Raw genomic sequence first — 16746 nt, 5'->3', positions numbered from 1 at the left:
CCTTGAAATTTGAACTGGTAGATTTGGTAGTATCTGAAAGTCCTTCCCGTTCTTTTGTAAGTTTAACGCTGACTTTTGAACGTGTGAGTTTGGTAATATTTGAAATTCCCGAGTGTGTTTCAGTTGGTTTATTATCGACTTTTGATCGTTTGCGTTTGGTGGAAACTGTTAAAATAAGACTCGCTGTTCTTTTCCTGGATTCGTTGGAGTGGTTGTGACTCGTTAATGTCTTTTTGGCGTCTGTGTTTGAACTCCTGTCTGTTTCCTCCTTTTGATAGGCTGTGCTGATCGTTGTTTTACCACTCAATTCTATCTTTTCCCCAGAAGCAGTTCCTACTTCATTGTCAATGTATTGATTTGTCCTGTTAATGCTTAAGGTTTTATTTACGCCAATGTCTGTACCACCTGGTGTTAAGGTAAGGCGTGTTCTGTTTCTACTAGCTAGGCGTAGTTCACTTTCCGTATGGTCTGTTGGCTTATCGCCAACTTCACGTGTAGTTTTCTTGTTTTGGAATTCTGCTTTCAATTTTGAGATGTCATGTTCAATTTTTTCCTTTCCATATTTATCACTATCACTATCGGTGTAATTCAACTCATTCATAGATTTGATATATTCATTTTTCTGAATATCACTTTTCGAAGCTTCCACATGGACAAACTCCGTATCATCGTCAGTTTTCTTAACATCTTTAAGGTCTTTAGCGGTGGAACTATTTCCGAACGGTAAATCTTCTATCCGTGGATCTATCTTCTTGTTTCCTTCGCTGATGACACTGATGCTGTTGTCCGTCTGGCTCTTGCCGAGCTCTTCTGATTTATATTTCAGATTTATAGACGCCTTAGTGTACGTATCGAATGTATTAAGATCATGATCAACATCTCTAGCGAACGAGACCGGAAGTCTGCTAGTTTTCATGTCTGTCTGACCTTTATCTAATGATGTGTTATGTGTTGGCAATTTCGTTTTTCTGTTCTCAAAAATGTCGGAGATTTGTAGTTGTTTTGCAGAGCTTGTTGATCTCAGTGTTGGCTGCTGTGGTTCTTTACTGATAAATGTTGTCGATTTAGTAGGATATGGCGTTGACTGTTGTAGCATGTTGCTGAAAGATGTAGTCAAAATACTGGACAATAACGTTGATATGTGTGGTATGTTTGTGTTGGGAGTGGTAAAAATACTAGGAAAAAACGCAGATGTGTTATTGTACAACATATTTCTCTTGGGTGAGGATGAAAATGACGTTGAATTAAGTGACGTATTTTTGAAATGCGTCGTCAAAATTGGTGAAGGTGACGTTGATTTTTGAGGCATGTTTTTGAAAAGTGGGACAAAATTTGTTGGAAATAGTGTAGATTTTAGCGACACGCTTTTGTTAGACGTGTCCGAAATAATAGGAAACGAAATAGAAGTATGGGTGATATTTCGAGGTGCAGGAATTGTGAATGAATGGTCTTTCGCCGGAATTGTGAATGAATAGTCTTTCGCCGGAATTGTGAATGAATGGTCTTTTGCACTATTTGTAGTGACGTCCTGCATATACAGAGTGGGGTTCGGCTGTTCATTAGCTGTGGTGGTGTGATATATTCCACTCTTTGTTCTGTATTCATTCAATCTACTTGTAGTGTTACGTAACATAATGTTCTGGTTGTTGGCAGAATGTATTGGGCTTTCTGTAAACTTTCTAAAGGAATTCATAAGGGTAGTTAATTTGGGGAAAGTTGTTGTAGTACTTAAAAAAGCTGTTACATCATTTTTTCCAGTGTCAGATACATATTTTAGTGGCCTTCTGTTTGTCGTTTCTATTTGTGTTGAAGAAATACCGGATGTTGTGGAACTAACGTCTCTGGCTATAGATATACTGGGTTTCCTCTTCATTTCCTTTGTGACATTGGACCTCTCTGTTGACATTGATTTGCTTTGTTGTGAAGTAGCTCTGTCATTTGTAGGCGTGCTTCCTTGTTGTGCGCCTGTTTGCCTTGTATTGTAATTATTTGTCGCAAATAAATCAGTGGCAGGTTGAGAAGAACTTACAAAATTAGACTGAGAAATAACAGTCACTCCCCATGTCGTTGTACTTTTAAGGGTGTCGCGATCGTTCATAGACTCCATCGTAATGTCAGCCGTTGTATTATGTTGTGCCGGTGAAGTGTTTTCATCTTCTCTTCTATCTAATGCTGACGTTCCGTTTGAAACATTAGTATCATTTGATAATTGATTGAGTGGAATAGCTTTAGAAAGTCGAAGCAATTTTTCATATGATTTCCCATTGTTAATAAAACTCTTACGTCTAGTCCTGAAATTTGTCTTTTTGAATGCAGTTTTGGGCGTATTGTATGGAAACTGATGAAGAAGGAGATATACTAGTTCCTTTGCCCTGCTACGAATTCCTTTAAACGTCTCGTCTATTGTGCTTTTGATATCTGTATTTTTTATATCATTGGGTAGTGCTTTATTTTTCAAAATGTAGTCGGGTGGCTTAGGCGTGCTTGACTTGACATAAGAAACAAACAGATCTCTTGTGTCCAAAAATGCTGGCTGATTGACAGGGTGGATGCCTGACTGATGTACAGGGTGGATGCCTGACTGATGTAAAGGGTGGATGCCTTGCTGATCTACAGGGTGGATGCCTTGCTGATGTACAGGGTGGATGTCTGACTGATCTACAGGGTGGATGTCTTGTGATTGTCTGTCTGGCAGGCTCTCTGTAGAAGGGTTTAAAACATTGTAATGAATTGGAAGTTGATGAAGATCATTGCCAGACTTGGGATGGGTCGCAATTTTGTGCTTCGAAATAAAATCTTTAGGATTACCACTTGGCTGTAAATTCACAGTGCTGCGTGTTACAATAGCATAAAATGTTGGGCTTGTTGTGGTAGGTACGGATCTGTGATTCTCATTATTGCGTGTGTTGACTATTGAAGGGTCAGTTGTAGACGTTGGAGGAAGAAAGACATGTCGATGGCCACGGAATACGCGAGCGTCCTCCTCTTGGTACAGCTGGTCGCTTAGTCCAGGCTGAAGTCTATCATTGGCAATGTCCGGCCAGTAGGAGGAAATGTCTCGAGGTCTTTGTAGTTGATTAGATGGTGGAACGATATCCGGGAACCCATTGATTTTGCTGAATATACTTGATAGAATACGTGGCGATTTATTGCTGCGTGTCTTCCGAGTGGAAGAAGATAAAAACGACACATCGCGCAGAGTACTTCCAGAAACGTTTTTGAATTTGTCCACTTGTTGTATTCGGGATTTCTTTGACATTTGTTGATGGGAGTAATCACCGGTTTCAATGTTTCTATGTAAACTGTAGTGAAAACCAGGCGGCGGGTGTTGATCAACTGGTTTAGTCACATAGGTCTGTCTCTTTGATGAGAGACTGTCTCCGTTGTGATACCAAAATCTGTTGAGATCCTCGACAGTTTCATCATTTACATCAGTATATGTTAATTTAGACCCGCGTTTTCCCTCCGTATCGTGGACAAGGCGGGGTCTCTCAGTCTGTCTGACAAGGTAGGAAAGTTTGGGTTGAGAGATGCCCCGATGTGACGCCACAAATACGTCATACTTTTGTGGTGCAGATGATACACAAATAAACAATCCCGTTAAAACGACTTTTCGAAATAATTCAGATATCTTTGTTTCCATGGCTATGATGGCTCTGAAATGTAATGAATTCAGTGGATAATATTAAGTATGTTCATCTTACGTTTGCGTGTCAGGAAATGTATGGACCTAAGCAAAGCACAATTATTATTTTTTAAAAACTGTTCAATGATATTTGATATGTTTCGTTTCGTTTGCTATATGGGTAGTCTAGTAGATTAAGCATGTGATTTATAGCAATGTTAGAGGTAACCTATCTACAGATGAACCAGAATAATTGTTTGATACGTAAGAAGCATGTCATAATAATTATTTAAATTATACCAATATATATATTATCGGATACTGTTCGAGGTTACTTCACGTCGCCATGATGCATATATGGGCGGAGCTAACAGAAATATACAAGGCGACAAAAATTCCATCGTGACTTGTGTTACATAGGAATTAACACATGTAACGGTCATTAGTTCTATTTTGGATATTTCATAAAAACTATCAGGAAAGACAAGCAATAGTTTGTATATTATATTTTGTAAGTCAAATTAGCTTGAATTCCTTTCTGTTTAAACACAGCCACTGAACACCGATAAAACGACACGAAAATTAAGCCAGTAGCATTTTAACCCTATAATAGGTACAAGTATAATATATCTATAGCCGTTTTACTGCAATTGATTTTTTTTTTAAACTTTCATAAACAAGGAGTATGCGAAGCTGTTTTATGAAAAGAAGATTAAAATAAATGTTGTGAATTTCTTAATTTCAGAATTCTGATTTAAGCGCATAGATACGTTCATTACAAATTATTTACACGTGATACAATTTAAATGATGTACATGTATTACAATCATTGGTGTCCAACACGATATTTTTAAGCATTTTGAAAATATTTATGTCCGTTCCTAATTCTAATATTCAAAAGTTAGAATCTTAACTATTTATATGACATTATTTATGTTTCAATGTTTTTGCCTTTGATATCTTTACAAATTGTAAATAACAATTTCCTCATGAATGAGCTTCAATTGTGAACAATGCGCGTTCAATATTGAATATAGCTCATCTATTTCAAAGACTGAGAATTCCGACAGAAATGAAAGTAAAATGTGGATATCAAAATATAGATAAGTTTTAAAATACACGAGGGTATGAACTGGGACGCTTCACGCCGGACTACTTTTCGCTTACGCGCTTCATGAAATACGCCGGCGTGAAGCGTTGCAGTTGATACCTTCACGTATGTAGTCATCTTGATAAAACAATCCGTCTCCATGATACATAGTTAATAAAATCTAACCGAATGCAATCAAACGGGACATTTTTTTAATTGAAAATGATCTTCCAAAACGATGCCGTTATGTCCGAGTGCTTCCTAATTTTCTTTTATGCCTGTGATTGTATTCCGGTCACTTAAAGCCGGCTAATTCAAATTAATGGTATCGTTTGATAATCTAAAAACGGTACAATTTTTTTTAAAACAATGGAAGTTTGTATCAATCAATCCTTTCGCTAAGACCTGATACTCTTCAATACATTATTATTAGAATAGAAGAACGGTGTAATTTTTCATTCAGTATGAATCCCCGCTTACAAAAGTACGTAATTCAAAACAACTCCAATAACTAGAATACATTACCTTACCTAGTAACAAGCAGTCATAGAGTATCATCTTTTAGTAGCCAGAAAAGTCCAAAAATACCAGTACTTGTGAAATAAACATTCAGCGTTTTCTCCCTCAAAGTGAGTATGTAGCTCCTGTAGTCGACATTTTACACATTATTGCTCCGTTGGTCGTTTACGCATTATGTGTTATGCTCACTCGTCTTATTTACGGGAAAAGAGACAGAAATAATTATCAAAATTAATAATAGTAAGGCTTCGTGTCACCTACACGAAGGAACTAAGTAAAAACACTTGTTTACGGACGGAGAACATGGCCGCTCGGAGCGCGTCCTGGTACCTGTAAACAACACGGACTGGGAGGGAGACGTCAATGAAATATATTTCTCAGTTTAATCTCGGAGAGTTAACGCATTCAAACAAATAAACATAAAACAAAAGACTATTTTTCATTGGTTTTTAATTATATCCAAACAGTCCCGTTGGAATTACATAATGTATACAAGGACGGATAACTCAATGCCCAGTACTACGATTCATGCAGATTAGATATGATAAAAGCATCCCCCCCCCCTACAAACTCAAGAGGCAAATAAAATTTGAAAATCCTAATAGAAATGACAGATTTTGTGCTTTGGGAGCTCTTCCGGATAATGACGTGTATGGAGAAAATTATCCAATCCTTAGAATCCAAAGCTGTAAAATTTTAAGCATTGCATCCCTCTGTGTAAGGGGTATAAGGAAATCTAGATGAGCGGTTTAGAGACACATGGACTTTTTTTTTTTTTTTTTTTTTATAACTGATGAAAATATGTTGGGTTCCTTAAGACTCTCTCTCTCTCTCTCTCTCTCTCTCTCTCTCTCTCTCTCTCTCTCTCTCTCATCATATCAAGGATAATTTGTTTGAATTAGGCCATCAAATTAGATTTGAAATTAATATTCATTTCCTGTTCTGCACAAGTGCTACTTTTATCAAAGAAAGATGGCGATCATAAATTTTTTTTGGAGCTATTTTATTATAAAATACCCATAAACTTACTAAAAGTTTGTGTCCCTGCAGTTTGAGTTGTTGCATGACGTCAGGTAATCATTCTTTAGGCAATACTAGTATATGAAGGCAACGATAAGCATTTTTACCCACCGCGTGTGGACGAAAGTATGTTTTGCGTCTCACCGTACGCAAGAGCTCAACAAAGAAAGATAACTATTGGGCAACTCGGAAATTGCGTATTCAGAAAGAGAGTTAGCCGGCGTGAATCGTTGCATTCATCTCTTCACGTATTTTTTTTTTTTTTTTTTTTTTTTTTTGAATATTGAAATTTATTTTTACTTCAGCCTCGTATAGACTGTGATCCAATTCAAGATGGCGGACCACCTATTTACTACGATTTTCATTTTACCAATTTTCTTGAATACTACAACTCTTACAAATCATCTGCCACTGAATAATGAAATACAACTTAATTATACTGAGATCTGATATAGGATTTGCCCCTGTTGATTTTCAAAATGAAGTAGTATTTTTTTTATTTTTTTTATTTTTTACTAATTTCTGATTAATTAGATGTTTTCTAACGAAGGGGAAAACCTCAGTTTATCAGTCTTGTTTTATGAGATATTCTTTACAAAGATAAAAATCAGTTACATTATATTTGCAATGTAGGAATTCATCCCATAACTAGTGACTACACGTGTGTTTGTTTATTTTCGATATAGAGGGTTGTATTCGAAGAGGATTCTGGGAAGAAATGCTGATCCCGCTCTAAGTCGCCGACAGTTCAAGAAAATGTTTGATAAAGTTATCTTCATACACCGAAGATATCTAACTTTCCATTCGATTATTCAATTATTGAAAATTAATTATAGTAAAAATAGACAGGATTAACCTAGGGATTATTTAATGTTGTATCGACCAATTTAAAGTAGGTCACGTCCGTATAGTTTTCAGGTTATTTCAGTTGCATTATGTATTACGTAATGACATTGATTGCGATATTGTGCTGAGTTTGGTATTTCATTTAAATTTTCAGGAACACAGCTTAAAAAAGAATAATAAAAAACCGGTCAATTAGAAAACAATATTGGTCCTTTGGGAAGATTTTCTCAAAAAATTGAATAATAATGTTTTGCTTGACATTTGAACTTCCTGTGGATTAAAAAAAAACTCAATTTCTATTCATCTACATGTAGTTAGGTAGTAGAGCAAATTTTGTAGAGTTGGTGCATCCTGGTACACAGCGATATTGTGGCATTTTAATCGCGTGAAATCGAAAATGCGAGCAAGTCACTAGTAACGTCTTCTGTAAACAATAGGAATTCAAGCGTCGCAGCGATATCAAGCGCACGCGTAACCACCTTTAGAACAGTGGCGACATCTATTAGGGTGAAATCGGCGGATGTTCCCTTATTTTGTGTGTACTTGTACATATATATCTACTATGAAATTGTACAGTGTTTCAATTTGAGACAAAATGTGAAAGTGAGAGAGTAATTATAATGCAATATCGCATTTCTTATAAATAGATAAGAATCATTAACGAACGCCCAGGATAAAGTTTTACAAGAATTGATATTTTAGAGGTGCACAAAGATTATCAGGGGGGAAAGATGATTAAAAATATGAGTGAATTCAAGAGATGAAACGCCACGTCATTTACAAGAGGTGAAACATTCATACGACTGGCAAGAGTTACAATTCAAGGTATGACATATTTATGTAATCAAAATGATTTGCAGGATCTGATTAATTTAGGAGCTGACATGCTATTGAGGACGAATTTCATTTCATATTGAAATGTCCACTGTATAAGGATTTGGGGAAAAAAGTTTTTAAAAAGTATTATTACAGGGGATGCTTGCTCCTCCTAGGCAACTGATCCCACCTCTGGTGTTTCCAGGGGTCTGTGTTTGCCCAACTATCTATTTTGTATTGATTGTAGGAGTTATGAGATTGATCACTGTTCGTTATCCTCACCTTTCTAGACCAACTGTTTTGAAATTAATTCAATTATTGACTACATGTACTAGTAATGTCAGCGATTTGTTGAAATTGGGAAACTTTTTGAGTGCTGCTATACTGTCACATTTATGTTTAATGTTTTACTTGTTTACTTGGTACGTTCACTCTCTTTCTCTCACTGAATAACCTACAATTATCATTGTGTTCAATTGTTACTCTGATGAGCCAGTTGGCTCAAAGAAATAAAGAAATTGAAAAAAAAATTCGATTTACAAGAGATAAACAAATGCAAAAGTTGACACAATCTATGATATGCAATTAAGAGGTAAACAATTCTAGAGATGTCAACAATTTGAGCATTATTTTGTTTCAACAACATATAGTTAATTTTTGCAATTGGAGAGCGTCCGTCTTGCATTTTCAATTGAACATTTTTAATATTTTAATAACTGCCCTCCCAATTCTTTTCACGTTTGGTATAAAACATCTTTGGGACAAGGGTGACCTAAATAATAGATTTCAGGACTCCTTAAGGTGGGCAAAAATTGACCAATTTAAAAACAACTTCTTCTCTACAACACCATATTTTAAAGAAAAACTAAATGCACAGTGGATGTTGAGGAGGAAGGCCTTTACGAAAATTGTAAATTTCATATTTATAGGGTGATATGATTGATAGTTTTGAAGATAATGGTCCTTTACTTTCTCTTGCTTCTACCTTAAATCTCTGCTTTGCAATCAATCAAAAGGCTAGGTTCCGCTGCTATATCTACCGTTAATTTGAAATTCTATGTATGTAATCTTCAGTCGTTTGAGAGTAAAGCTAAAAGCTAATCTAAACAATGACAGGATGTTGATTTCATCAAACTTTTACATCTGCTTCCTGTTGTTTTTTCCTTTTTTCCCCTTCAAGTCATTAATTCTTCCCTAACAAGTTGAGTGATCGATTGAAGTTTAACAGTTGGTTTTATTGAGAAGAAACATACAACAGAATATTGAAAATAAGTCTACGTTTAACCACTACTTACATGTTTCACATATCTTATTATTCAGTTAATTTCAAAAGAAATTGATATCGATTCAAGTATATAAAATCTATCACATTATAAGTATTCTTTGCCATCTAAAAGTTAAACTGTACAAAGTTAAAGATACTTTGAATTACAAAATTAACATTTCATTAGTTTGTTTGAATACCTAAAAATACTCGAGTCTTTGTTTACATAACACAGATTCAAGGCTCTAATATTGCTCATATTCTTGAATTAAGAAGGTCAAAAGTTTGGCTGTCAAACATATCTCATGTTCTCAAAATACACAAAATTACATGCATTTTGTCTTCTTTATGCTTATAGTAATTAATTCCAATAGTTCGTTTGACGAAATTTTGCGGTAATTAAGTTGTAATGGGTGTGTGTATTATGGGTAATGGGTGTGTATTATGGGTAATAAGTGTGTGTGTGTGTATTATGGGTAATGTGTGTGTGTATTATGGGTAATGGGTGTGTGTATTATGGGTCTCCGAGGAGTTCAACATATTCCATACAATGCGGGTATGCTTTTCTGTCTTTTTCTACTCCTAACTTTTATAACTCTGGTACGTTTTGATCCCCACTAGGTTCAAATAAGGAAGTAGTTTATTATCAATCTGTCTACATGTATTGCGAGAACTATCGATTTATCTGTTCCGTTTTTATTTTGCTTGTTGCATTAAAGTAATATTAGCTGAAGATTTATTTTGTTATAAAAATGTGCTATTATGATAGTTTTGTATCTACGTTGTAACTTTAACTACCGGTATAGTCATTGATGAAATATTAAGTTAAAGATTTTATCAAAAATAAAGAATTCGGTTCTATTGAATATATAGCATTATATAGAAATGAATTTTTGTACAGGAAGACAATGTAATTTTACTTCATTCAGAGCCTCTGCATAGGTTTTCCGACACAAATGTTGATAACAAAAGTTTATAAATCTTTCTTTTTTTTCTGTCATTGAAAAAGTAAATCACAATTTTGTCAAAAGTTTCGACACCGACATGTATTAGTATTGCTTTAAGTATTAATATCTTCAATTCAAATAAACGTTAATAATAACTTTAACAGAAGAGAGATACACATATAAGGCAAGTATAAAAAGGGTATACATTTTATTTAGTAATTTGTATTTCAAATAAAGTACAACGATATACATAGATTTAAAATTTCATTCCGATTAGCCACATGAGGAATAAAATTCCACTGTCTGTCAAATCATAAACCGGTCGTTATGTCCCTGATGACCGCATCTTCATTTGTCACGTGATCTGAAGCACATGGAGGTTATTGTTTTTTAACAGTACTTGTATATTCTACTTGTACAGTATTTGTTTCATTAATGCAGCAGATAAATGCGAAAGTGCGGTTTTACAAGCGAAACTGCCCTTTACTTGCTTTGCTCTACCTCCGTATACGTGATGTCCACTTTGACAGGACCGGGCCTAACAACTGGAACGACGTGCATGGGCAGCTGAGTAGTAGGGGGGTCAATTATAAAGTCGAAAATTCCAAAGGTCGTTTGCATTGTCGTGGGTACTGGCGGCGTTGGGCATGGATACCATTTATACACCCCCTTCTGGATGTACCAGTAGTCTCATTCCTTGGTGATGTGTGGGACAGTAACTGGGGTCGTGGGACGGGGGCGTGTGGTCGTTCTCAGGGTTGTAGTGCTGGCTTGTGGCGGCATTGGACACGGGTACCACTTCTGCACGCCGCGGTCCATGACCCAGTAGTTACACTGGGTGTTGATCTGCGGCGCAGGGGTGCCTGATTTTACTTCCGTCTCTCCCTCCATTTCCGGTGCTGTGGTGGTAGTTGTGGTAGTTGTTGTGGTGGTTGGTCTAGGTGTATGTGGTAGTTGATGATGAGGTTGATAAAGTGGTGGGTAATAGTAATTTTCTTGTGGGTGGAACATATGAGGAGGAGGAAATTGTTGGTGTTGTGGAACAATGTACCTCGGTTGCATTTGTGTAACAGAAAACGGTTGTAGCGTGGCAAACTGAGGCGGCGGAACATGTTTTCCCTGTTGCAGAGGAGGTTGTCCCCGTTGCGGAGGAGGTTGTACCTGTTGAGGAGCAGGTTGTACCTGTGGCATTCGCTGTGTTGTTTCCTTTGTTTTTGTTTGTTGTCGTTGTTGAAGCTGTTGTCGGTGCTGAAGCGGAAGAAAAAGATACGGTTTTGGTGGGTGGTTCACTTGTTGTGAGTGATGCAGAAACTGTGGATGTGGCATTGGGTGGAATTGTGCTGGATGAAACTGGAACTCGGAATTGCTGAAACCCTGTTGGTGGATGAAACTGCTGGCGTGATACAGGCCCAAATTGCTGTTGTCGCTGTGGCCTCGTTCGTTGCCGTTGACCCGGTTTTCGCCGCTTATTTGTCACTGGAAAAAGACGGAAAACCATTTCAAAGTCTGGTAACAATTAGTGACTCTGCTACGTGTATCTACAGGTCGTACCTTACTTCTGAATTTAAGAGGAGGCACTTGTCTAAGAAGGGGCCCAATGATATCTTTAATCAGTTTATGGAGAACATGATTAAATAACTCTTAAAGACATAGGGTCTATCTTCTATCTCAAAAATGACATCACAATATTTCGCAAGAAGAACTCCAAAAACAAATTTGTAGTATTAATCATGAGTTATCTATAGCTGAAGCGCTTTGAAATTGAAGTCATTTTGACGTTTTAGCCCTTTATAAAATGTTTGTCTGGAGGAAAATACATCAAAATTGGTACCCCACTGATTGGTGGCTACACACAAACATAAGAGATGCAAAGTCAACAGTGTACCAGTTTAGGCAAATATTTAGTAATTACTATAGTATCCAATGTGTTTGTAAACATTCTTAAGAACTTTTTGTGATTTTGTAGACATGTATAAATAAATTATGATCTTTAATTTCGCCACCTTTTTGGAACATGCGAAATTTTACCAATATCTTAGACCCTATACCTTTAATTGGCATGTTTATAGATATTCCGTGTGATTTTCAGCTGTATATCAAGTACAATGATTTTGCTGACTCTAATGGTATTTTTGTATCAATGGATAGATTTGAAGAAGAAGAAAATGAAAATGATCATGTTTGTTTTATGCAATACAACAATATTATAAATTTTGTTTCAACAATGGCAAAATAAACTGTGTGTTTCAAAAGAGTTGAGAAAATATGTTAATGATCCAGCCACACCTTTTCACTATGAAGATATACTACTGCATAAGAAATGCACAAATTATATATATATAAATATTACTTCTAAAGAGGAAATTACGATTTCAATTGCTAAATGGAATTCCTGTCCATTTTTGAGGGGCTATAAAGATATCATTACCAAAGAAGTTTTAGAAATATGTTTTAAATTAAGGTCAGTTTTAGCAACACAATGGTTACAATACAGAATTCTACATAGAATGATACCTGTTAAGAGTTACCTGAAAAAAAAATCAAAGTTTTGGATAATGATATATGCTCATTTTGTGGACACAGGTCTCAGAACATTGAACCAATCTTTGTGTTTTGAGTCAAGGTAGGAACTTTGTGGAACCAAGTTTACATATTCATGAGAACACAAACAGAATTGGTTTCAATGTATTTAATAGTTTTTTTGTGATTGTCCTTTACAAAATTCAAACAATTAAATTTCATAATTTTATATACCAAACAATGAATCTGATTAATGTGCAGACCTCTTAACTAGAGCCCAGTGGAGCTCTCTGCACTATTTAAGAGATCTGTATTTTAATCAGATTGCCAAATTCTCTCTCTCTCTCTCTCTCTCTCTCTCTCTCTCTCTCTCTCTCTCTTTCTCTCTCTCTCTCTCTTATCATATCAAGAATAATTTGTTTGAATTAAGCCATTAAATTAGATTTGAAATTAATTTTTATTTCCTGTTCTGGATAAGTGCTTTTTTTTTTTTTATCAAAGAAAGATGGCGATCATCGAATTTGGTTTGAGTTATTTCATTATCAAATACCCATAAACTTACTATAAGTTTGTGTCCCTGCAGTTTGAGTTGGTACATGACGTCAGGTAATCATTCTTTAGGCAATACTAGAATATGAAGGCAACGATAAGCATTTGTACCCATTGCATGTGGACAAAAGTATGTTTTGCGTCTCGCCGTACGCAAGAGCTCAACAAAGAAAGATAACTATTGGGCAACTCGGAAATTGGGTATTCAGGAAGAGAGTTAGCCGGCGTGAATCGTTGCATTCATATCCTCACGCATTTTTTTTTTAAATTGAAATTTATTTTTACGTGGTGACGTAGTCAGCCTTGTATAGATTGTGATCCAATTCAAAATGGCGGACCACCTATTTACTACGATTTTCATTTTACCAATTTTCTTAAATACTACAACTCTTACAAATCATCTGCCACTGAATAATGAAATACAACTTAATTATACTGAGATCTGATACAGGATTTGCCATCTGCCACTGAATAATGAAATACAACTTAATTATACTGAGATCTGATATAGGATTTGCCGCTGTTGATTTTCAAAATGAAGTAGTAAAAAAATACTAATTTCTGATTAAATAGATATTTTCTAACGAAGGGGAAAACCTCAGTTTATGAGTACTGTTTTATGAGATATTCCATAAAAAAATAAAAATCAGTTACATTATATTTGCAATGTTGGAATTCATCCGATAACTAGTAACTACACGTGTGTTTGTTTATTTTCGATATAGAGGGTTGTATTCGAAGAGGATTCTGAGAAGAAACGCTGATCCCGCTCTAAGTCGCCGACAGTTCAAGAAAATGTTTGATAAAGTTATCCTCATTTACCGAAGATATCTAACTTTCCATTCGATTATTCAATTATTGAAAATTAATTATGGTGAAAATAGACAGGATTAACCTAGGGATTATTTAATGTTGTATCGACCAATTTAAAGTAGGTCACGTCCGTATAGTTTTCAGGCTATTTCAGTTGCATTATGTATTACGTAATGACATTGATTGCGATATTGTGCCGAGTTTGCTATTTCTTTTCAAATTTTCAGGAACACAACTTAAAAAAGAATAATAATAAAAAAAACGGTCAATTGAAAAAAAAATATTGGTCCTTTAGGAAGATTTTCTCAAAAAATTGAATAATGTTTTGTTTGGCATTTGAACTTCCTGTGGAATAAAAAAAAATATCAATTATTTCTATTCATCTACATGTAGTTAGGTAGTAGAGCAAATTTTGAAGAGTTGGTGCATCCTGGTACATAGCAATATTGTGGCATTTTAATCGCGTGAAATCGAAAATGCGAGCAAGTCACTAGTAACGTCTTTTGTAAACAATAGGAATTCAAGCGTCGCAGCGATATCAAGCGAATGTGTAACCACCTTTAGAACAGTGGCGACATCTATTAGGGTGAAATCGGCGGATGTTCCCTTATTTTGTGTGTACTTGTACATATATATCTACTATGAAATTGTACAGTGTTTCAATTTGAGACAAAATGTGAAAGTGAGAGAGTAATTATAATGCAATATCGCATTTCTTATAAATAGATAAGAATCATTAACGAATGCCCAGGATAAAGTTTTACAAGAATTGATATTTTAGAGGTGCACAAAGATTATCAGGGGGGAAAGATGATTAAAAATATGAGTGAATTCAAGAGATGAAACGCCACGTCATTTACAAGAGGTGAAACATTCATATGACTGGCAAGAGTTACAATTCAAGGTATGACATATTTATGTAATCAAAATGATTTGCAGGATCTGATTAATTTAGGAGCTGACATGCTATTGAGGACGAATTTCATTTCATATTGAAATGTCCACTGTATAAGGATTTGAGGGGAAAAGTTTTTAAAAAGTATTATTACGCTAGACCAAGTGTTTTTAAATTGATTCAATTATTGACTACTAGCAATGTCAGCGATTTGTTGAAATTGGGAAACTTTTTGAGTGCTACTATACTGTCACATTGGTGTTTAATGTTTTACTTGTTTACGTTGTGCGTGCACTCTCTTTCTCTCACTGAATTACCTACATTTATCATTGTGTTCAATTGTTACTCTGATGAGCCAGTTGGCTCAAAGAAATAAAGAAATTGAAAAAATTTCGATTTACAAGAGATAAACAAATGCAAAAGTTGACACAATCTATGATATGCAATTAAGAGATAAACAATTCTAGAGATGTCAACAATTTGAGCATTATTTTGTTTCAACAACATGTAGTTAATGTTTGCAATTGGAGAGCGTCCGTCTTGCATTTTCAATTGAACATTTATAACTTTTTGATAACTGCCCTCCCAATTCTTTTGACATTTGGTATAAATCATCTTTGGGACAAGGGTGACCTAAATAATAGATTTCAGGACTCCTTAGGGTGGGCAAAAATTGACCAATTTAAAAACAACTTCTTCTCTACAACCCCATATTTAAAGAAAAACTAAATGCATAGAGGATCTTGTAAATTTCATATTTATACGGGTGATATGATTGATAGTTTTGAAGATAATAGTCCTTTCCTTTCTCTTGCTTCTACCTTAAATCTCTGCTTTGCAATCAATCAAAAGGCTAGGTTCCGCTGCTATATCTACCGTTAATTTGAAATCCTATGTATGTAATCTTCAGTCGTTTGACAGTAAAGCTAAAAGCTAATCTAAACAATGACAGGATGTTGATTTCATCAAACTTTTACATCTGCTTTCTGTTGTTTTTCCTATTTCCCCCTTCAAGTCATTAATTCTTCCCTAACAAGTTGAGTGATCGATTGAAGTTTAACAGTTGGTTTTATTGAGAAGAAACATACAACAGAATATTGAAAATAAGTCCACGTTTAACCACTACTTACATGTTTCACATATCTTATTATTCAGTTAATTTCTAAAGAAATTGATATCGATCCAAGTTTATAAAATCTATCACATTATAAGTATTCTTTGCCATCTAAAAGTTAAACTGTACAAAATTAAAGATTTCATTAGTTTGTTTGAATACCTAAAAATACTCGAGTCTTTGTTTACATAACATAGATTCAAGGCTCTAATATTGCTCATATTCTTGAATTAAGAAGGTCAACATTAAATTAATTATGTTTTTAACATTTAACATCAAAAATGAAAAAAATATTTTAACATCTACAAAATCTTTATACACGACTATAACCCAAACATGATGTGTACTGTTCACTACAGACAATAACCGGTAACCACCAGTTTAATTCTTGTATAGTTTAAAATATATTCACCTCAAGAGATCTCAAGAGAGAGAGAGAGAGAGAGAGAGAGAGAGAGAGAGAGAGAGAACTAATGACAATTCCCTGCCATTCACCATTTATATTCTTACTATAAAAATCCTTAAAGGACATCTCATGTTCTTAAAGTATACAAAATTACATGTAATTTGTCTTCTTTATGCTTATAGTAATTAATTCCAATAGTTCGTTTGACGAAATTTTGCGATAATTAAGTTGTAATGGGTGTGTATTATGGGTAATGTGTGTGTGTATTATGAGTAATGGGTGTGTGTATTATGGGTAATGGGTGTGTGTATTATGGGTCTCC

The 16746-nt window shown here is 35.0% G+C and overlaps 1 protein-coding gene across 1 annotated transcript; it reads right to left on the bottom strand.

Moving 5' to 3' along the window:
• Positions 1-10610: 10610 nt before the first annotated feature.
• Positions 10611-11453, bottom strand: LOC130051125 (ataxin-2 homolog). The gene is made up of 2 exons (XM_056152491.1): positions 10862-11453; positions 10611-10816 (listed from the first exon to the last, which is right to left on the bottom strand). The coding sequence occupies exons 1-2, from the start codon at positions 11451-11453 to the stop codon at positions 10611-10613; spliced, it is 798 nt and encodes a 265-aa protein (XP_056008466.1).
• Positions 11454-16746: the final 5293 nt, after the last annotated feature.

Source organism: Ostrea edulis, chromosome 10 (genome assembly GCF_947568905.1).
Source record: "Ostrea edulis chromosome 10, xbOstEdul1.1, whole genome shotgun sequence".
NCBI lineage: Eukaryota > Metazoa > Mollusca > Bivalvia > Ostreida > Ostreidae > Ostrea > Ostrea edulis.
Note: the sequence above shows the minus strand (reverse complement) of the source record. Positions and strands in the feature narration are given on the sequence as shown.